We start from the raw sequence: 21,566 nt of genomic DNA, 5'->3' as shown, positions 1-21,566 counted from the left end.
AACAACGCTCAGTGTTTCCTTGTTCAATCATGGATCGCCGCAAAATATTAGGGAATTATGAGCCAATACTAATAAGCTTAAGGCGCACACACATGCACCCAGTGGATTGTATCGGACTTCCTTTTGCTTGCAACATCCCTTTACCGCCACACAGCGTACCTTTGTAAGGCCGATTTATTAGTAATCAATCGATAATTCTTTCACGCAACGGAACAGCAAAATACCTGTGCAGTGCAACGACTGACAGCTTCCACCTGATGCACCGCGCTCCCGTCCGCGTTCACCGTCGTCGTAATAGATTGTGTGTGTATCTCTCTGTATGCCGCAATGTTGATGGAGAATCGCTGGAGCAAGAAAAAGTTGTACCTACAGACGGCTATACAGTTGGCGCGTCCGTCGGTAAACGATCGATTCACTAACACTCTTTACTTATGATTCCGCCGCACTCCAGATATCCAAGCAGGAAAGCATTATTGACTAAGCATAAGTACCCCATGATTACGTGTTACCGTGTTAGCCAACGTTGAGTCATACCTCCCGTGTTCCGCATATTCACGATAAATTATGAAGAATCACAGCTTTTTTCCCGAGCAAATGGCTGCGGTCTCGTCTGCGTGAAGTGTCATTTCCTTCCCATGATTCCATCAACATATTCGACAAAATTACAAACCATTTCTCGACCGTCAAGGTTGTTTATTTTTCTGTTCTGTTGCCAGTTTGATGATATTCTAAAACTAGATGTAATTGTAGATGTAATCGACAGTGAGATGTAATTGTGGAGGATTCTAATTGTCATGCTATACAAGCCTCATGAAAAATGCTTGATTCGCCGCGTTGTGGGTAATGCGAAAATACCATGGGCGGTTTGTATTCGAGCGAGCGCGGAGCCTGTGCATGTTTGTTCAGCCACAAAATCACCCCCGCTTCGGAGAATGCCGATGTGATTATTATTGATAACGGGAAAATTCGCACCGACAATCCCGTATCCAACGGTCGGAACGCTGTCCTGCATCCGGCCATCAACAACCCGGCCGGTCACATCCCGATTGCGCCGTTAGCCTATGTTAATGCAGCCTCCGTAGGATCGGATATTTTTGAGAAATTCACCAAATACACATGCCCCATGTGCCTTGTCGTCATTGGCCTGGATGATGCGGGTAAAACGTCCTTTGCCCAGACCGTTATGCACCGTCATCCGCCGCGCGGCCGTAATCCCATTCGGGAAAGCCGTGCGGAGAATGTCATGGAAGATCCGAAGCCGACGCTGGGCTTTTCCAAGGAGCGGCTGTGTTTCCGCAAGCACGATGTGGTCCTGCATGATCTGGGTGGCCGCGCGACAATCCGCGGCATTTGGCGGAATTATTTTGCTGAAGCGCACGGCATTGTGCTGGTGGTGGATGCGTCGATGCACGTTACCAGCCCCAAATGGGATGAGCTCAATCAAGTGTTGAGTTCCTTAACGGAAACCGAATTGGTCGGTCTGCAGGGCAAACCAACTGTGATCCTATTAAACAAACAGGTAAATTTCAATGGCTTCCGGATTATCGGTTGCACTCAGAAACAGTTGGCTTTTCATATTAGCAAACTACGAATGTATCTACAGACCACAGTTGTGTATAGGACATTATTACTGTATTAAGAAATACGATTATTTTAAATCTAATTACCGCATTTTTAAATTATGTATATAGATAATGGTTTAATAGATATTAATAGTAACTTGCAGTATTATTTTAGTCTGCAAAACATAAGGAGGTTTGCAATTTTTTCGATCCATTTCCCGAAATTTTGTTGAATCATGATCACAATTGCAAGCTGAAATTCAAGTGCTTACTGTATTCAAGGCGATTACGCGCGAATAGCTCAAGTGTTGCATCCAATATAATTTTGCAAAGAAGTCATGACAAGATTTTTTACGGTATTTACCATATTTCTATACGTCTCGAACACCATTCTGCATCACCGAGCTGTTACTTAATTATGAAGGGGAATAACATTTGTATGACATATCAAATGCGATTGCATAAGCTTCGCAGTTCGCATTGTATAGTTCATCATGTTTCCATCCAAGAACTGTTTTCCGTTTTCTATAACATGCAGCTAATGCAAATTCTCTCGACTGCCTGGCGCGAGTTATATTATGCAGTGCCACATGCTGTAACATTTAATCCCTATCTTACTCGAAGAAATTAAATTTCGCACGTAATCACCGTGGGGGAATTGTGTCGATATGAGTTTTGCTTGGTATATTGAATATACGGATATTGAATCTCGGATTCTACCAAGCTTTTGCGTTGGATCAGGAACAATTCCGCCGTTGTGTATTATTAATTATCGGCATACTGTACTACAAATTGTATTGACTTCCTACGTACGCGCGCGCAGAACTGACGCAGTGTTTTGCCAGATTCTGTGGACTTCCGCTCTAACCGCATGGCATTTCACTCCTGCGCACAATCGTTGATACGTTTTCACATTCTCATTTTCAGAACTACTGCTTTATAAAACGCCGTACGAGAAACCTTTGTTTAAAATAATTAATCCGAACAGTCACGGTATGTGTGCAAAGAATAATTATTATCGCTACTACACTTTAATTTAATTAGCACAGGCGAAGAATAAATTAGAAGAAGGCATATGTGAAGATTAATTTGGAAAATAAATGACAAAATTTTAAAAAATAACGGACTAAAATTTCGAACCGTGACTGGGAAATGCATAACGAGCGTAACCGCATTTACAATTTTACACACTTGTGTCAACATTCAACAAGTAATGCCGAAAAAAGGTGAATTGTTTTTATAACGGCTTACGACTAAACAGTAAAAACTACGCAATCCATGTCGTATCGCCTGAAGTCAATCGGGAGGCTGCTCAAATATTATAACAGCTTTAAAGATTTTAAAATATTTGTAAAACGAGATTAATTATCAAAAAATACTCGGATAGAGCTGGCTTAACGCTAACAGACACTGCCCTGTGTTTTAGCGAACACTACAATTCCCAGTATTATGAGTACTACTGACCACAGTGACTAGTGACTACGTATTGGGCTGTGACCCAACCTTTCCCTATATACTGGAGTTTTTAACAAACGCATTAATACTTACTGTCGCGCGCAGCCATTGAACATGCTTATTGATTTTGAAATTATTATCGTTACAGCCGTATGCGTAAGTATGTACTGTACATGCGTGTCTCCGTATGCTTTAATTTAGTTTCGCCTAATAATTATTGATTCTCTTATGTTTGATACTTGTAAGTGGGCAAGTGGAACCGAAAAAAAGTAACATCCTTCTTTAATCCTTGCAGGATGTAAAACCCAATATTAATGAAAGTGAGCTGCAAGCACGCGTTGACATTAAAGAGTTTCTTGAGAAATACTCCATTCCCTACAAAGTCTTCCCCGTCTGTATCCGCGAAAAAGAACTAATTCGATCAGCACCCATGAAACGACAGCTGTGCTGGAAAAATCTCGAAGAATCTCTAATGTGGATTGTTCGGCGCATTGAGGACAGTTACCCGTCACTGCATATGAAAGTCCAACTGGATTCCCGGCATCAAATTGAACAGGAGGAAGAGGAGCGCCAGGAAAGGATGTTGCGTTTTAAAGCGGCGCGTGAAGCCGCGGAGAATGACGCAGCGGATGATGATGATAATATTGTACCGGAAACCTTTATTCCCTTAGCCGAACACCTACAGCGTATTGAAAAAGAGACAATCGCTGTGAAAAACGATGTGAACACAGCGCTTAATGATAGCAGCACCGTCCGTGTTAATGTGCCAAATGGCATAAATCATACGGCGTCCACCGTGCAGCAGCCGGCACCCAGCAAGTCGACCTTGTCAATATCCAAATCCGAGCCCAACCTGAAAATGATAGCCGAGGATGCTGCATCGGAAGATGTTGTTATCGATCCCGTCGTCAACACTACTACCACACCGACCAGTAAGCAGACCGACACGAAATGGCCATCGGTCATCAATCTGAAAGCCCTTCACAACGATGATGTCCCCGATGTTCCGCCAGATAATGGTGATATTATCATATCGGATACGGAAGACGTCGTGCAAATCTACAAACCTAAACTTTCGCGACCACCGTTGTACAAGAGGATGGCGGATAATATAACCAGAAAACGTCTCAGCTTGCCCAATGGGATACTGTAGATACAACGAAATGTCCGTATAATGTACAGACAGACTGATAATTTTTCAAAACGGTTGGTTCATTTTTCATGTGATTTACAGTAGTACCTGACTGAAGACAGTTGTTTTCTGCAGTTCCTAACTGCCTGATATTGTTCACATCAAAGATTTGTGCACACTTTTTCAGAATCTATTTACCTATTTTTAAGCACTTTAATTATTGAGATTGAAAGTCTATAAATTATAATATCTGTAGCGGCACCGTGGCAGGCTGCCAGGAAAAGTAAAAAGTAAACGTTTTATGGAGCGAAACTTTCAGCAAATGACAGCCGGGAAGCGCATCCCCCTCACGTTGTGAATAGTGAATACCAAAAGTTCAAAACTACTACGTACGTATTAAAATAATAACATTCTTAATAACAATAAGTGCAGTAATAACATTCACAATGCTTGTATATATACATACTCGAAGTATATATAGATATATATGATATATCTATACAGGGGAGCTTCGCTCACTTAATATGTGTTAATTAATGTTACTTAATATGTGCTAATTAAAATTACATTTTGATGGTAAATTAAAATTACATTTTAATTAAAAATCATGCTGTTTTGAGTTTTCCCTACGAGAAGGCATGGGACCAAAGATTGCACCGGCAGTCCTGTACTTGTATCAGTTTTTTGTGTTCAGCACTTCCACGATCTCACGCCCAATCCGCCAATCAGAGCAACTTGTCACGCCTTTGTTAAGCAGATCCAGGTACCGAGCGGCGAGCACGTCACCACTGACCACGTGCAGCCAGTTTTTTTCAGCGCCAGGGATGAGTTCCGAAGATTTCTTTGTGTGCATTGAGTGGCGTTTTTTAAGCCTTGTTACCACAAATCAGTGTAATCTCGTGCGTTGATTGATCCAGCCCGCATTCACTGCACTGCTTTTTGCTTCTACCTTGTCAGTTGTCAGTTGAAGAATACGATAAAAGCTCCAGCTCGTATTGCAGTAGTGTTTCAAACTTCCAGGTTCGTCTTTTCTTTTACTTCAGTCTTTTCGTTTTTGACATTAATTTCCACTCTGGAAACTAGCACCTGCCTAAAAAACACTGAAATTTTTGGGTGTCCTACAGTAAAGCGTCTTTTACAGTGACCTTTGGTCTTGTTGTTAGTGTCAATTGGTTTTTTTGCTGGGACTTGGGAGGAACCATGGAAGGGTTGGAGGCCCTTATCCCTGTTATTAACAAGCTCCAAGATGTTTTCAGCAAAGCCGGCATTACCAACCTAGAGGCTATTAACCTCCCGCAAATCATAGTGGTTGGAGCACAGGTACAAAGTACAACTACGGCACCTTTGTTCTAAAAATTTTAAAAATGTTTCAATTATTGCATTACTCTCGTCCGATTTTGGATTTTCTTAAATTGTGGATATTTTCTTACTGATTTTGATTAACTTTAAGAATGTTTGTAAAATTTAAAGGACGAAATTAATTGTTAGCCATTTAGTCATCGTTAGTCGTTTAGTCGTCTAAATTAATGATCGTTAGAATCGGTTAGATGTCAAACAGAAAAAAACAACGGCTACCAGGTACCTTTGTTTCATTGCAGAGCGCCGGAAAAAGCTCTGTATTGGAAAGCTTGGTTGGTCGCGATTTCCTGCCGCGCGGACAAGGATTGGTTACCCGACTGCCCCTTGTATTGCAGCTCATCCACTGGGATGACGACAGCAAAAGTCGCTACGGTATGGATGTTTCTGATTTTTCAGTTCTTTAAAGAATAAGATTATGATGCGAGAAAATTTATAAGTTTACGTGCAGAAAACTGAGAAAATTATGCCATCTGTACAAAGTTTTGTAAATAGGTGATTTGTAATTTGTATCATACGCGTACTCGTATAACCAGGTTCACTTGCGGAGGCAAGTGCATAATTTTTGCGACCTTTTCCTGCTTCTGCAACAATGCTCGTATGAAACCGTATTTTTCCATAATATTTCAAGCTTTTTTCTTTTATAAATCAGTAGTTTTCATTTGGCAGATGCCTGATACTTGTATTTTTGTTAGGTGAACTATTAAAGAATATCCCAGGCAGCAGCGGCAAGAAGGAATTTGGTTTGTTTCTTCACGATGAGAACAAATTGTACACTAGCTTCGATGACGTTCGGAAGGAAATCAACGATGAAACCGACCGGGTTATGGGGAAAAACAAAGTAAGAATGCCGTTTCACCGGTATAGGTGCATTCATTTCGCTACGAATAACCGTCTTTAGGGCATTGGAAGCAAACCCATAAACTTGAGAATATTTTCGGAGTCGGTTGTTAATCTGACACTGGTCGATCTGCCTGGGCTGACAAAGGTGAGCCTTGCTCTTAGACTAACTTTCATCTGGCTGACGAGTTTTTGACAATTAAGCTTCTAAAATACTGTAACACTTAATCCTGAATTAGCACTGAAAAACATGGAAAAAATAAGTAATCGACGCGGTGCGTTGTTTTCAGAATCCCGTTGGCGATCAGCCTCGCGACATAGAAGATCAGATCACTAAACTGATTATGACCTACATCAAGAACCCCAATTCTCTTATTTTGGCGGTAACACCAGCCAATGTGGACATGGCCACGTCGGAAGCGCTGAAGCTGGCAAAAGCGGTCGATCCGGAAGGTACCTTACAATAATGCTTTGATTCATTCATTTTATTTATCAATTTTTTTTAACGAAGTAAACAGTGGTCTCGATTAGTGTTTTACTATGTAGTTGTACATTCGTATTGCTGCATGCTAGCATCTGTATTTTTAGTTTGGTCGTACAATAAAATTTAAGTGTTCCGAGTATCTACTCTGTACGTATTCCAGGAAAGCGCACACTTGCGGTAATCACCAAACTGGATTTGATGGATAAAGGAACCGATGCACGGGACGTTCTGAGCGGCGGTGTTATCCCGGTTAAACTGGGAATCATTGGTGTGGTCAATCGTTCGCAGCAGGATATCAACACTAACAAAGTATGTACTGTATTACATAACAAGAGTGGCATGGAAGAAATGTTCAAAATATAGAGTACTGTACTTCTACTAAACATATCGGTTGTTGTCTTGCACAATTGACGGGCCGTAATGATTCCGACCTTTCACAATTAATTCGTGATTTTCAGTGTATTTTCTTCAGAACTTCCTATATTACGTGTATTGTACTGTACTACATTTCAGGCAATTTTAAATGCGCTCAAGGACGAAAAGACATTCCTGATGAAACATTATTCGGAACTTGCGCATCAGCATGGCACGATTTTCCTGAGCCGAACTCTTAACAACGTAAGCGAAACAAATAATACTTGATTCCTTGTTCAGAAAACTATTTTATATCTACAGCATGTACTGTATGTAGATATTTATATTTATAGAAGTATACATAGTACTCATTGTACCTACTACTGCATTTCCTTCCTGCTACCCATGACTACAATACTTCTTGCGATCTGTAATATTCCGCGTCTGACATACCGGTGTTGCTCTCTTCGTAGTTGTTAATGTCACACATTCGGGATCGTTTACCGGATCTCAAGGAGCAAATCAGCAAATTGACTCTAGCACATAAGAACATAATGGAGGATTTGGGACAGCCTGTCACCGACAAGGAAGGCCATCTTATACGTTTGATAACGGAATTCGTTAAAGCGTACAGCTCCACAGTGGATGGCACCAGTGTCGAAGTGGACGCCAACAAGTTGAAAGGCGGAGCCATGATCAGTGTCGAAATATTCCAGAATATTTTTCAAGAGCATTTATTTGCTGTTGAAGCCCTGGATGGTTTGGAACTAAAGAATATAGTTTTGACGCTTCGTGGAGCAGCGGTGAGAAGAAGTTTCAATACGTTAATTCACGATGGAAAGCTTGAATACTGACAGTAAGATGCATGTCTGCGCCGCTGTAGGGATTGTATCCTCCGCTGACGGTGCCTGACATGGCGTTTCGCACACTGGCCAAAGACCAGATTGGCCACATGCTGCAACCGTGCCTCGAATGTGTTGACCTTGTTTACGAAGAAATGCAGCGCATTATTCAGCGTTGCGGGAAAGAGATCCAGGTGATTTGTAATGACTTACATAAGTAACTTTCATGTGAAACATTCAAGTAATTTGTGAACTGTTCATTTAACTTGTTTTAGCGAGAATTCCAAAAATATCCCAAATTTTGTGACAGCGTGCTTCGTGTTGTAAACGAGTTCATCAAGCAGCAGGCCGAATCAACCCGGGCAATGGTCAAATACCTGGTGGATGTATGTACCGGAAATCGAAGTCGTTTCTCATTATCATAAGTGAAATAGCACTTCATAGTTCATACCTTATTTCAGATCGAAGTGTCTTATATCAATACTAAACATCCGGACTTCTGTGACGAAATGGAAAGTTTACTGGAGGAACGCTCGGCAGCTCGAGCAGAGAAAAATCACGACAAATCCAGTACAGGTATTTTAGTGATGATTTTAATATTGCCTGAAAGTGCTAATTTCAGTCACTTTAAAATTGGATGATTTGTAACGACAGTGTGTGCTGTTCTTTATAACTGCAACCGTAGCCATAGTCTGCCCTACCTTACCTTAAACTTTTAAACCCCAACTGTCCAGGTTGTATGATCTGCGGTGATGCTTTGCTATAAATACTCTTACTCTCGTAGATTCAAGCAACACCCAACGCAATGGAGCCAAAAAGGCACCACTACCAGTGCAACCACCTGGTTACTTCAGTCCCCTGGTGCCTCCTTCTCGTGGGAAAAACGGCCGAAACAAGTCTAGTCGATCAATTTTCGGTTTGGGAGATGGAACAGAGCGGGAAGCCAACTTTTTGACCGAGGTATATTTGTGTAATGATTTTTTCATGTAGGCGAAATGACGCTTCGGTAAATTGTTAGTTTAGTTTAATAGAAATTCGATGTCAGATTTCGTGGTTTCGATACTGCAGATTGAAGAGTTTGATCCCGGAAACATTCCGCCGCGCGAAATGGAAGATGTCGAACTGATGAAAACACTGGTGACAAAGTACTTCGCCATTGTCCAGAAAACCATATTCGATATTGTGCCAAAAGCCATTGTGCATTCGCTTATCGAAACCACGAAGGTATTTGTTTCATTTAACAAATTTTAAGCTGATTCGAAAAACTTCAAGTATGAACTACGACCGAACTGGGCCGCCATTTGCTTCTACAGTCATCATGAATCATGGGAAAGCCGACGAAATTCACTTGCGCCCACGGCAAGACAAGTTACTATAATATAGTAGTACTATTGTTAGCGTACAGCGCACAGCTGATATTCGGCATCAGTGACATCAATAGGAAATCGGGAATGATATTATTACAGGACGAGCTGAGCCGAATTCTTCTGGCCAAGTTGTACGCACCCGGAATTGCCGATAAATTTGAAGTTCTGAATGAAGCAAAGCACATCACGGAGCAGCGCAACAATACCATGGCAATGTTGGAAGCACTGCAGCAAGCTAGCAAAATTATTAGCGAAGTTCGGGATTTGTCAGCACACCGGAATTTGAAATAGTGTGTTTTTCCCGGTTACGTTGGAGTGTGAGGTTTGCAGCATCGAGTACGGATAACTGACACAGTAGAATGGTTGATAATCCTTTGAGAATACTTTACCGAAGTGAATCATTCTGATTGAATGGGAAAATGTCAGAGTATCGTATGCTCGGTGCATTTTAATTATGATAATCTGGAATAATAGTACAGTTTTCATGCGTATTCTAGTTTCTTTTTTTAGTGAAAATAAATTGTCTACATGTATGCCGTGTCTACACGATCCCCGCTTGAATGTCTTGTCTGTGGATCTTTTGCCTTGGACGGCTACTCCAGAGCGTGGCGATCATAGTTTTGTTTTTAATGTTTATATTGTGCTTGCATATTAGAGGTATGATTATAAATCAGATGCGTGGTTTTGATGGTTGGTGGCTTTTGCCGAATGCCGATTAAATTTTGCGGTTTGAAGTTGCTTCGGTAGAACTGTAGAAGTACGAATATACCGCAAGTTTTAATATCAAACAAACAAACAATAACCCAGAAGTAGCATTACCTGTTTGGTTTAATCCATTTGCGGACTGCTCTGTTATCGATTACGTGAATTTAAAAATCGCAGCAACTACTCAGCCAACACTGCACAGAATGGAAAGAGTCAACTGCTTAAAACTGTTAATTTTAACTTTTAAGCAACTTTGAACATAATATTCAAACGTTTTGTGTGCATTACATGTTCTCCCATGCCGAATCTAAAAACTGTAATTCGAATTTCGAAGGAAGTGTAAAAAAGAAAAGGAGTTGCAAACGTTACTGCAAACCATTTTATGATGTGCTTAATGCAGAATACGATTACATAGTAAATGCTTACACAGTAAACTACAAACTTTCATAATTGTGCACTTCTTTTTGTAACTTGTGCATTAGCTTTTTTAACTTGTAAGCAGTACTGTTCGAGGAAAGTGCTAACGTTAAGAAATAATTCAAATAAATGTACACTGTATGATGCAAAGGATTTTCGATTTGCATTCGAGTATTATTTTGCATATTTTTTTTGCAATGGCTGATTTAATTAGACCTAGGTAGTAACGCTGCTCCAGTACGTATAACTACTCTATGTTTCCCAGCTGCATAACATCACATGCGATAAAAACAGCACGAGTATAAGTACAACTTAAGTTTTAAGGTTCAGTAAAAAATTAATAGTTCCATGTGAAGCCGAATGCTTTGATAGTTGTAATATTGTATTGTACTGTTGAATATGATAAGCTATAGAAAATATTTTACAAGTACTAAGATCATATTGATCAACCGCTGTTATCTTTGTCTTACACATATTTTCCGCCATTAACCTTTCAAATGCAAGTGTGTTTTGTAGAAAATAATTGAAAACACCGATTTCCTGCGCTAAACAGTAGGTGGAAGAGAAATCTGGCCAAAGTGCGCAGTACGAGGTGGTTAATTTAATTGTAATGACAATCTCCAGTAACCGCATAAAAGGCCCCACAAATCGCCATGTAATCGCTTCGGGACAACCGCGTAAGCAAACTTGTGAATGAAAGGCAGAAAAAACTGCCGAGTGTCGCGGCGGCATGCATGTTGCAGTACATTGCGTACAGTACGTTGCAGCCCGCTGCCGACAGTACCCGTTACGGAAGAGGCGGATCGACGGTATTTACATGGACCATTAGCGAAACGTGGACGGAATAAATCCTGGATCACGGCCGGCCTCGGCGTTTCACCGTACAACAGCCACCCGCACAGTTCTCCCCCTTCTGATCCATTGAAAAGTTTAAACAGTAGCCAAGTGAAAATATCCCGTGCAAATAACCCATCCTCAGCTTACCAGTCATTTTCCTAACCATGCGTGCGCGCACCCGCCAAATGTACGAGCGCATAACCGTTTGTTGACTGAGCCGGCATTTGAATTTTTGCCTGCCACATTCCCACACGACCACGCCCACTTCTTCCTTATTCTGTGGTTTGGAAAAAGTTTTTCAGACTCTTTTCCGAGATCTATCACCGCCGCAGCTGTTGCTATAAACATAAACAATTTGCTCTAAAGCAATTTTCCGCCGGCGGAATTGCTTGTGCTGTAGAATACATACATATCGTATATGCTACAGTGGATGTGTGCGCGCGCCTATACATCCATGAACGTTCTGCTGACATTAACAAAACACGCATTCGTCTTCTTAAATATCTGATCTTTCGTCACTACAGCTGCGCGAAGTATGGCCTTGCACTTCATGGCAGATGATTAATAGTTTATAAACAAATTTTAACAACTGTCTCGCTGCTCTCTTGCTGCACAATTGGAAGCCGACTGTAATTCTGGGTCTGTATAATCAAGAGTTTGAAAGATGATTAATTTATCAAAGTTGGCCTTTTAATATTGACAATGCCGGGAAGAATCTTCCGGTTGTGTGGACGAAAAAACCCCCTCATTATCCACAGTGTGTGTTGTATCGGACGCGCGGGAATAAGTTCCACGGAAGGAGGACGCTTCTGTTAAAAGCCTGAACATTGTCTGTGGTCATGAACACAATATTCATCGTGATATTTGCTTATTTATTCCCGGTGTCTTCTCCACTTTTTACCATTACGCGCGTACCTGTGCAGCCCGATCGACCAGCTTTTAGCGACGTTCCGCGTGATATCCGGTAAACTTTATGGAGAACCGGATTTCCAACTTCTCGCACGATGTTTTGGTATCAAATAACCAGGCCGTTCCTACTAGTGCGAATCATTCCCTGCTCGTCCAAGTGCCGATCGCCGTAATCTTAGCCATCTTTATTTTGATCGCTATCACCGGAAATATTTTAGTTTGCATTGCCATCTGCACGGATCGAAACCTAAGACATATAGGAAATACGTTTGTTGCATCTCTTGCCATTGCTGATTTACTGGTTGGAATAATTGGTAAAACATACAGGATATTAATTATGTATATACTGTATAGAGTAGTACTGTACATAATGTAATTTTTCTGACCTCTGTGTTGCTGTTCTGAATCTCTCAATTCGCTTACGCACAGTATTTGAAAATTAAGAAGATGTTGATGCGTTAATCGTAATAGTAAGACCATTTTTTCCCCTTGTGATCATACATTTAAAATGACAAAGGAAACCAAATATTATGTTACAACCACATGCCACAGATAATAATTTTTCTACGTAATTTAAACCTCACAACAATATATGCTGTAATGATACTTTCCCTAATCTTTTGTGAGGCGTGCAGGTCGCTGCAGGCACCGAATTCTGTTAGACACTTCCACGCTGATTTCCAATAATTCTACCGCAAATATAACTGTCCACAAACAGCTGATGACACAAATCCGGTGCATATTTCCTGAAGGTGAACTGTGAAATTGTATAGCTATACCATACATATGCGTATAATAGATTCTGTACGTGTTCAAATGGTTAACTTACTTTTGGGAATTTTACCTAAATTACTATACTTCTACCAATAAGAAGCGAGAAATTTAACCAGATTTATTTTTTCTTGAGTATCAGTTTAACTAAAATAAATGCGATTAGTGTCTGCTGTATACTGCTGTATATTAAAATATTATCTCTCTTTTCAGAAACTGTAACACACAGCTTCTATTTTTAAAAGCTAGAGATGCAAAGTTGCATGACCGTCGCGCGCGAAGAAAATATACTTCTATGTACTCCGTATAATACGAAAATCATTGGTTGCGTGTGGCTCGTTTTTTGGTCAATACAAACCCTGTTTAAGTAGTGAAGTGGAAAACTTTTCAACAGCAAAAGGCATTGATTAAAAGTTTCAGTTGTATCTCCCACTGCCGCCAAGTTGCGGTATTGGCACTTGAACCTACTCAAATCATATTCATCCTTTTGTGCTTTATGCTTAGCTGGCTGTATGAACAACACAACCTTTTGTCAACTGCCAGAGTGTTTTCTCTTTCATTAGGCGGGGATGGCTGGAATAATGCCGGTATAAAAGAGCTACATTGTAGCGGCAAGAGATTCTTTTCCCAATGCTTTTTTCCCACAGCATGTACTGTCAACAGCGTACAAGTGCACTAAAACATTGTACAGATAATTTTCTAAGTTGCTGTGCGTAATAAAAGCCGAACGAGCCAACGAGTGACACACAGTCAGCCGCGGCTCGGCCCAGAAAATTTGATTTATAGACATGTCAGATTACAATATTACGTTAAGAACATCGTGCTTTTCAAGAACATCAATTTACGGGATAACTAAAGTTCATTAAAGTAGAAAAGATGACCATCACATCGAATTATTGCTTTCTAACCGGTTTGTAATGAATCCGGCTATCCAGCTCTGACGAATGGGAGCAAAGAAAAGGAATTACACGGGGTTAAACACGTTCGGTAAATGATAAGCCGACTACGTACTGCCGCTATTCCTTTTAAAACGTTATTGCGGTATCGATTTCTCACAAACGTTGATCGCGGATGTTTTGAAATTGTGACGCAGTAGAAGTACATTTTTCTGTTTATTTTAACAATGCACTGGAACTGCAAAAAAACTTGGAAAAACTTATAAAAAATTCAGGCTCGCGATTAAACTCGAGATACTATATACAAATGTTTAATTCTTTTTTACGCGCTGAATGGTCATCCTTCCACACTTTTTTATGTGTCTGCTGCTCTACAAATTTATACTCTCTAAATATACGGGAATCAGCTAACAGAATCGAAATTTTTTACATTTCATTTTCAAACCACACACACACACTCCCAATTAATAAAAACTTAATGTTGTTGCTGTCCTTAAGAAAAATCAATAGGTAAAAATTCATTGAGGTTAAAGACATGCCTTTGCAGATCAGTACACAAACTTGCCTTGCAAGTAGCTTATAAAAATTATAAGAAATAATGTAATCTGGAGTTTTGGTAAATTTTACTGGCATCGATTCGCGTTGCAATCTAAGCTTCTGCTGTAAGAGTACTTTTCTTAACTTTCCAGGTGCCATAAAATTTTAAATACTGTAGTATTCGTTTTGGAAATAAACATGAACGAACATTTGATCAAACAACGGGCGCGAAGAAAATCATATCAGATTTAAATATTTCCATAGATAGATAAATTCCTCTTCCGCATTTGCTGTTATAAGAGGATTGCGGTTTAATCGGAAATAAATTCTCTGATGATGGGCTTATATGCGCCTAACCTACGTTTTTTCACAGTAATGCCTATGGCGCTCTTCAACGATCTGCTTGGATACTGGAGTTTACCGCAATTCTTGTGTGGAATCTGGGTCTCCTTTGACATAATGGGATCGACTGCCTCGGTAATTAAACCTCTCCTTAACCCGTACGGAAATAGGATCTCGGCTAGTGTTTTCATAAGACGGGGATGATACGGTATCACCTCACCAGAGGATTACATTAACCTTGTTATATAATATGAAATCAATTTGTGCCGGTTGGCCCGGTTCTGGAGAGCCATGCTACGAGTACATACAAATTACCTGCGTGCTAACTGTCAACCAGATCTAGAAACAAAGATTTTACATTAGAAGCAAAAATTTGAAAGAAAAACTTGATTAGTCTACAAAATAAAGTTTTAAATTTTTGGTTTGTCCCGAGTAAAACAGTTTGTAAAAAATACGTTAGCTAAACGTTAGTTAAAGGCCAAAATTCGAACACTGTTCGAATTTTGGCCTTTAACTAACGTTTAACTAACGTATTTTTTACAAACTGTTTTACTCGGGTGTACGTTTATTTTTATAAAGGATTGCCACTAACTGGTAAGTGTCATTTCCTTGTTTCGCAGGTAATTATTATTTCAGACCCCTTACATTTTGTTTTACAGCAGTCTAGTCCGGGCTGTTGTACAAATATTTCTTTTTGCAATTTTAACCCGAAGTGTGTTTGCTTACTCGGCTTGACGTCAACAAAAACCTTCTAAGAAACACTCCGTGCATGTAGACACTGCAGCAATGTTGCAGCCTTTCCAACACAATCAATTAGCCATTACTAAAGCATTCCATTGATAATCATGTAAACTTCAAAGTAATAATGCCGCGAACTTTTAAGTGTTGAACATACACAAATGAAAACACGGTATAAGCACGCAAAGCTGTATGAAAATATTTATCAATTTATTATACAGTACATAAAGCGTTTAGCACATAATACGTATTCTTATCTGCCAGAACAATGAAATCATCCTGTGTATTGTGCAATAAGCATACAGATACATATAATATACGTAGCCCATTATGTGATGCTGATTTTCAATTCTCATATTTTTTGGCATTTGCTGGCTTGAGAACGGCATAATTTATTAAAAAATTTGCGGTTAACAAAATATAAACAGAAACGTTTTCCTACAAAAACGTATGCAAAAATGAATGCACCTATGTACAGTATTTAGATTAAATAAACAGCGGTTTGTGACAAGTTGCCCCGTACTCCATCATAAAAGGGAAAAAACTCCAGATCCGGCATGCGTGTGATGGAGCAGGCGTATAAAGTTTGACAGACGGAATACCTACTTGTAACTGTACTATTCAGGCTGGAGATTCATTTTCCACTTTTTCGAGTCTGACGATTTTTCATTTAAAGTGTCCACTTAATATTGATCAGTATAATTATTCGTTTTGGCGGTTTGATTCTGCTCATATTGAGATCTAATTGACGTCCTGCGGAGACCCGGCGTCAGGAATGTGACCTGACAAATGCGGTTCTCATCAGTCGCTGACAAGACCAAACTGTGGATGCTGGTTAATACACTTTCAAGGGCCCCATATATAGTGTTGCGCCCTCGCTGGCACTCACAGGCAGCTGTTTGACCGCTGGGAATCATTATCGAATGTGGATCCATAACACCTACAAATGTCATACGCTATTTTCCATTTGCACAGCCAAATTAACAGCCTTGCCTTACCAGTCATGAATTTATTCATAAGTAAACCGTCAAAGGAAAAATTACGCTATAGAAGTGCACTGAATATGTATGCAAAGGAATGATCCGGATTCGTGATTAAAAAAGCCCGACTGCATTTATACTAATCAAAATTAAAATACAGTAAAAGTTTTGCAGTACAATTTTTGTAAACATTTACTGTATATAATTTAGGCAAGCAAGTACCTACAAAAATACTATTTTATATAAAAAAGTCTTTCTAGACGTATACGTAAGCCGAAGATTAAGCTAAAAGGATTGTTTATATATGCCGGTCGCTTGTTGCAAGGAAATCTATAGCTTTGTTGAACGCCGATAGCCTGATATCTGAATTTTCTATTAAGTATGAGATTTTTATTCTTCGCTGGAGTATTCGTACTTTCAAGCGTTATTAATATGACGAAGTGGCATTTACTGTAGCGCTTCCTCCTACCCGTAACTTTGTTGTTATTAACGCCTGGTATTTCTGGTGTTTTCTGCAGATACTGAACCTGTGCGCTATCAGTTTGGATCGTTATATCCACATAAAAGATCCACTCCACTACAGCGCCACCGTAACGCCGCGGGTCGTCATTCCCTCTGTGATTCTGATCTGGTTTCTTTCGACATTAATATCCTTTGTCCCGCTGAATCTGGGATGGCATAAACCATTGCAACAAGCCGACACGGCGCTGAGCGCGTCGGATATGCGCTCCAATGTAACGGAAATTCTCATCTACATGCAGTCACTGGCGGCCAGTAATAACGACAGCCGCGTTGACAACGGTATCGTGCAGCCGTTGGCGGTCGTTGACGGCAGTGATGCCTTCTTCCAGTGCAATCTGGAGATCAACCCCATGTACGCGCTGACCAGTTCCATTATCAGTTTTTATTTTCCTGTCTGATTATGCTCTTCATCTATCTGCGGCTGTATTTTGAAGCGCGCCGACACGTGAAGAGTGTCAAAGAGATGGCACATATTGTGTATTACAACAACTGCAATACCACGGCATCCAACAATCAGCTGCAGGCCACCACGGCCGGACTATCCAGTCGGAATAATCGCGGGAGTAATGGCTCCCGACAGCGCACCATATCCGATGCTGTGGCTAATGCTCAAAATCGTATGATCTCCGAACATAAAGCAGCGGTAACACTGGGCATCATCGTTAGTGTTTTCCTGATTTGTTTGGCCCCGTTTTTCGCCATAAACATCATACACGCCAACTGTCAGTGTATTCCGATGATGACCTTCAAAGCCCTAACCTGGTTAGGATACTGTAAGTCCACATATATGAGTACTGTTTTATTTAATGTGTAATTAGTTTTAATTAATGTAATTATTCGTATTAATTTTTCAATTGCTAGTTACATAATGCTGTATGCAGATCCAGTCAATTTTTTAACTAAATTTTGACATGCCGCTGTTTTTAAAAATCATGCCGACATTGAACCACGAACGGTTACCGAAAATTATCAAGAGATTTAACTCATTAATATATTAGTTTAGGATATTGACGTATGAACAGGCGTTCGAGGAAATCAGCACAGTGTCATGCGCCCTGTTTTTACAATTTTGTTTTGGGGAGCATATATATTTTCGGAAATCAAAGCCGAAATCGTGACAACTCAGCTCACGAATCTACTGACAAAAGCAGTGTCTGTTTGCAAAAGCGAGGTAACTGGACTATTGTACGATTTGGGATTTTGCCTTTCGATCTTGTTAACATGTAATGGATGAAATCCGAACAACGACTACCGAATTATCGATTACACAAATATATATAAACGATCTGAAACAGGATATGTTGACTAGCATTTTTTCTCAGCTGCGGTTTCGAAAACAAGCGAAAATCTGAAAACCATTGCAAGGCACAAGCGATTGTGCGAAAGCTGTTATACTTTTCAACCGGATCAGCCTCCACGATAAACGACTTTTCTTGCTTGGTTAGCGTGACAATATTACTGGTGATTATGTATTTTTTATTGCAAATCCAGTGCTACAGAGGTATTTCTATTATCCTAGTGAACGTTATAATGACTTTAAATCTATCAATACGGGAAGCATTATGAGCCGGTAACCGGGTTGCGTACGATTAAAGATTACCACGGATCTCGTTTTATCACCCGAATTTAACTGAACATTCGGCAAACGCCGGAAAATAATCAGAGTGTTTACAAAATCATGGGCAGGAAAGCAGACGATAGCGGTGTGTAGATTACGTAGCAAACAGAGCTGCCGCCGACAATCCCTCGTCCCACCGGAAAGCGCATAAAGCGCGATATGGATTTCGCGGCGGCATGCCTCATCGGATGAATGCGTTCTCTGGGCGCGAATTAGCGATGGGTTTTTGATTTACTTTTGGATCAGGGACTTTTCGCAAATCCCATGACCGTATAGGCTTTACAGATACAGCCGGTTTATGTCACATTATTCACCGGTATCCCGAAAGGTTAACCATACGTACTACTATTCCCCAGAGCAGAACAATTTAGATATACGTATAACTCAGTACTCAAAATTTTAACAAAATGTCTAATACGTACCGCGCAAGCTGCCTAGGCCTGTGTCAGTTAGATAAAATCATAATAAAATATCGCAAATTTAATAAAAATTAAAGGGATAAATCAAAACAACCAGTAAATTTAATAGTCATTGATACTCTTATGCTTTAGCGGCTGAGATCGCGTCGCATTAATTTGTAAGTAGTTTATATTATTTATGTTGTATCACTTGTGTATGGTAATTATAGAAAGCACACATGAACTGTGTGTTTTAGGTAATTCTGCTTTTAATCCCATTATTTATTCAATTTTCAACCAAGACTTTCGCAAAGCGTTCCGGAAACTGCTGCAGTTCCACAAATGTTGTACGAGTCCAATGGATTCAACGTCGAGGGATCAGGCATTTTCGTACGCGAGTGGTAACTCAGCACCGGTTACGCCGACCGTCCGATCGCGCATGAACCGTGACCAACAAGACTTATAACTGCTGCTGTAAATGTTTATATTTATTTGCACTCTGTAGCATTGTCACTGATAAAACAGTTTACTTGTGTTTGTTGTTCTGTTTAAGAAGTATTGCTTGTCTTTCGTTGTTAATACGTCTTCGCCATTCTAATTTCAAAGTGAACACCTGCTCTGTACTCCAACATTGTGCTAATCGTTGATATGATTAATATCGCTAGCGTTTACAAACCATTCATGGAATACGATAGAATAATTGAGCATTCAGTTGAACGTGCAATACATGCTGCAGAGGGAGCAAAATTTTTAACAGAACAGAGCAGAACATCTGCGAATAGAACACCTTGCTCGGTCCAGATTTTCACGATGCATACAGATACTTCTATGCATAAGCACACGAAAATAACATCGTAATTTAATCTTTCTTTATTACAATAATAACAAAGTCACAGCAAAGCTGCCAAGAAAAACAACATCTTAATTATATCATTTATATGACGGAGCTATACATCGAGTTGCAACTGCAGTGTTGTTCCGCTTTTACTACGGGCCGGAACCGCCTACGATTTAAACGGGTCCCGTCTGACAGGTGAGCTTGCCACGGGACGGGCAACGAGCCGGAACTCGGGCCGCATTACTAGGTCCATGACGGACGGGCCGGTAGCCGAATTTTTAAAGCAGGCCAACACTGGTTGCTAATGGTAAGCAACAGCGTGCCATTGTCCGTTTCTGCGGAAAGACTGGACACCGTGCCCTTGATGCGATATAAATGTGCTGTAATGAAAGCGGGCCGGTATTGCCGAATAAAGCAGGCCACAGCGTAAGCAACATGCATGTCCGTTTCTGCGGAAAGACTGGACACCGTGCCCTTGATGCGATATAAATGTGCTGTAACAAGTATCGTACGTTCTCTTGCGTCATCTAGTACTGCGTATACGAGTGCAGATTTAATACGTACATTCCGGTCATTCCCTGCACTCCCTACATACATTCAGTTTCATTAATTAGCTGCGAAAGTATTAGAAGTATGATTGCTCACCGTCACTGCTCCGCCAGCTACGAGCCTACGGTACATCAGTTACGCATCCATAGAGCTAATGGCTACTGCAGGCTCAGTTTTACACGACAGAATTAGTCTTGAAGAGTCTCGCAGATTCTCCACAAATTTTCTCGGAGTAACTCAATTATCTGTTTCAAGTGACCTTTATAAAGTTAGACTAAACATTCTGCGAACATTGAACACGGCTTTACATTGTCAGTATGGATCCTAAGTCGTTCATCCTCTCTGCTTATTTGCCAATGGAAGACAAGAACTTCGGCGCAATGTGGGATTCCATACGAGATGGCCTGAAGAAGAAGTACGGTGTGACGAGCGGTACTGCTCGTTACAGTGATCAAGTCGGTGGGAAGGTAACCAGCATCAGCAGCGATGCAGTAGTTTTGTTTTTCCTTCTTTTACACTGAAAGGATTTTAAAAATATGAAAAAATATGTATACGGGAACTTAACTTGGTCTTCGTCTTATGTTGTAGCCCACGTTCTACGTTGTCCACGGAGGAGAAGAAGTGGCATCATTCGATGGTCGTGCGCCAGATATCATTGAGAAAACTTTCGACGAAATTTTGCAAACGAAAGGCCTGGTGCCTGCCCAAGACCTGCCCAAGACCGACTTCAACACCACCGACAAGCCCCAGAAGCAAGAGCATGTAAGTTTCTGTATCCTTTTTCCGCTTGAATTATGTTTTTTAGTAATTCATCGGAATTGTTTCCTGGTTTATGAACGACCAAAATCGTTAGCACGTAAATATATTAGTTGATTTATTACTTCTGAAAACTTTATGTATCGGTGACCTTTATATTTGTTAATTTCTTTGCAACTTTGCTCGTTTCAAGATTTCTTTGCATTAATCTTTCTTCCGGCTTTATTAATGGCAGAAATAATTTAATGTTATTGATAAGTTTCATTGTGTTGGGATTGTTTAGTTGAATTTTAAATCGCTGTTTTGTATTTATTTGTATTTAAAATATCCGTTTCATTTTTTTGAGTCGATTTTTATTAAT

The 21,566-nt window shown here is 40.3% G+C and overlaps 3 protein-coding genes and 1 long non-coding RNA gene across 6 annotated transcripts; 3 read left to right on the top strand and 1 right to left on the bottom strand.

Annotated features, from left to right (window-relative positions):
* The first annotated feature begins 309 nt into the window (after nucleotides 1-309).
* On the top strand, nucleotides 310-4,413 carry LOC129584606 (ADP-ribosylation factor-like protein 13B). Of its 2 annotated transcripts, XM_055476838.1 has the most exons (3): nucleotides 310-688; nucleotides 751-1,519; nucleotides 3,313-4,413. In XM_055476838.1, the coding sequence occupies exons 2-3, from the start codon at nucleotides 857-859 to the stop codon at nucleotides 4,168-4,170; spliced, it is 1,521 nt and encodes a 506-aa protein (XP_055332813.1). In that variant the 5' UTR covers nucleotides 310-688; nucleotides 751-856; the 3' UTR covers nucleotides 4,171-4,413. The 2 variants fall into 2 exon arrangements, with proteins under 2 accessions (XP_055332813.1, XP_055332812.1); XM_055476837.1 differs by having other exon boundaries at nucleotides 310-1,519.
* Nucleotides 4,414-4,959: 546 nt separating this feature from the next.
* On the top strand, nucleotides 4,960-10,126 carry LOC129584602 (dynamin-1-like protein). 2 transcript variants are annotated; one of them, XM_055476834.1, is made up of 16 exons: nucleotides 4,960-5,169; nucleotides 5,313-5,469; nucleotides 5,748-5,880; nucleotides 6,201-6,346; nucleotides 6,407-6,493; nucleotides 6,636-6,798; nucleotides 6,990-7,138; nucleotides 7,343-7,447; nucleotides 7,657-7,986; nucleotides 8,067-8,219; nucleotides 8,301-8,411; nucleotides 8,487-8,601; nucleotides 8,810-8,985; nucleotides 9,094-9,249; nucleotides 9,492-9,714; nucleotides 9,903-10,126. In XM_055476834.1, exons 2-15 carry the CDS (start codon nucleotides 5,350-5,352, stop codon nucleotides 9,681-9,683), a joined length of 2,136 nt encoding a protein of 711 aa, XP_055332809.1. In that variant the 5' UTR covers nucleotides 4,960-5,169; nucleotides 5,313-5,349; the 3' UTR covers nucleotides 9,684-9,714; nucleotides 9,903-10,126. The 2 variants fall into 2 exon arrangements, with proteins under 2 accessions (XP_055332809.1, XP_055332808.1); XM_055476833.1 differs by having other exon boundaries at nucleotides 9,492-10,126.
* A 1,301-nt stretch (nucleotides 10,127-11,427) lies between these two features.
* On the top strand, nucleotides 11,428-19,759 carry LOC129584607 (dopamine receptor 1-like). Its single transcript, XM_055476839.1, is given in 5 exon segments — nucleotides 11,428-12,574; nucleotides 14,838-14,941; nucleotides 17,043-17,436; nucleotides 17,439-17,819; nucleotides 19,320-19,759. Coding segments are annotated over 5 exon segments (1,338 nt in total). The 5' UTR covers nucleotides 11,428-12,324; the 3' UTR covers nucleotides 19,529-19,759.
* LOC129584613 (uncharacterized) lies at nucleotides 11,885-12,785 on the bottom strand. The gene is made up of 3 exons (XR_008689908.1): nucleotides 12,647-12,785; nucleotides 12,267-12,507; nucleotides 11,885-12,160 (listed from the first exon to the last, which is right to left on the bottom strand). It is a non-coding gene; the product is annotated as an uncharacterized LOC129584613 (long non-coding RNA).
* Nucleotides 19,760-21,566: the final 1,807 nt, after the last annotated feature.

Source organism: Paramacrobiotus metropolitanus, unplaced genomic scaffold (assembly GCF_019649055.1).
Source record: "Paramacrobiotus metropolitanus isolate TYO unplaced genomic scaffold, Prichtersi_v1.0 Parri_scaffold0000014, whole genome shotgun sequence".
NCBI classification, from domain to species: domain Eukaryota; kingdom Metazoa; phylum Tardigrada; class Eutardigrada; order Parachela; family Macrobiotidae; genus Paramacrobiotus; species Paramacrobiotus metropolitanus.
This window is presented reverse-complemented; position numbering and strand designations above follow the sequence as displayed.

Excerpts from the sequence above, each read along its gene's own strand:
- LOC129584602 (XM_055476834.1), top strand. The coding sequence starts at position 5,350 with ATGGAAGGGTTGGAGGCCCTTATCCCTGTTATTAACAAGCTCCAAGAT. Across the intron at positions 6,347-6,406 it reads GGGTTATGGGGAAAAACAAA|GGCATTGGAAGCAAACCCAT; the intron begins GTAAGAATGCCG and ends AACCGTCTTTAG. Across the intron at positions 8,986-9,093 it reads AAGCCAACTTTTTGACCGAG|ATTGAAGAGTTTGATCCCGG; the intron begins GTATATTTGTGT and ends TCGATACTGCAG.
- LOC129584606 (XM_055476838.1), top strand. The coding sequence starts at position 857 with ATGGGCGGTTTGTATTCGAGCGAGCGCGGAGCCTGTGCATGTTTGTTC. Across the intron at positions 1,520-3,312 it reads TGATCCTATTAAACAAACAG|GATGTAAAACCCAATATTAA; the intron begins GTAAATTTCAAT and ends TAATCCTTGCAG.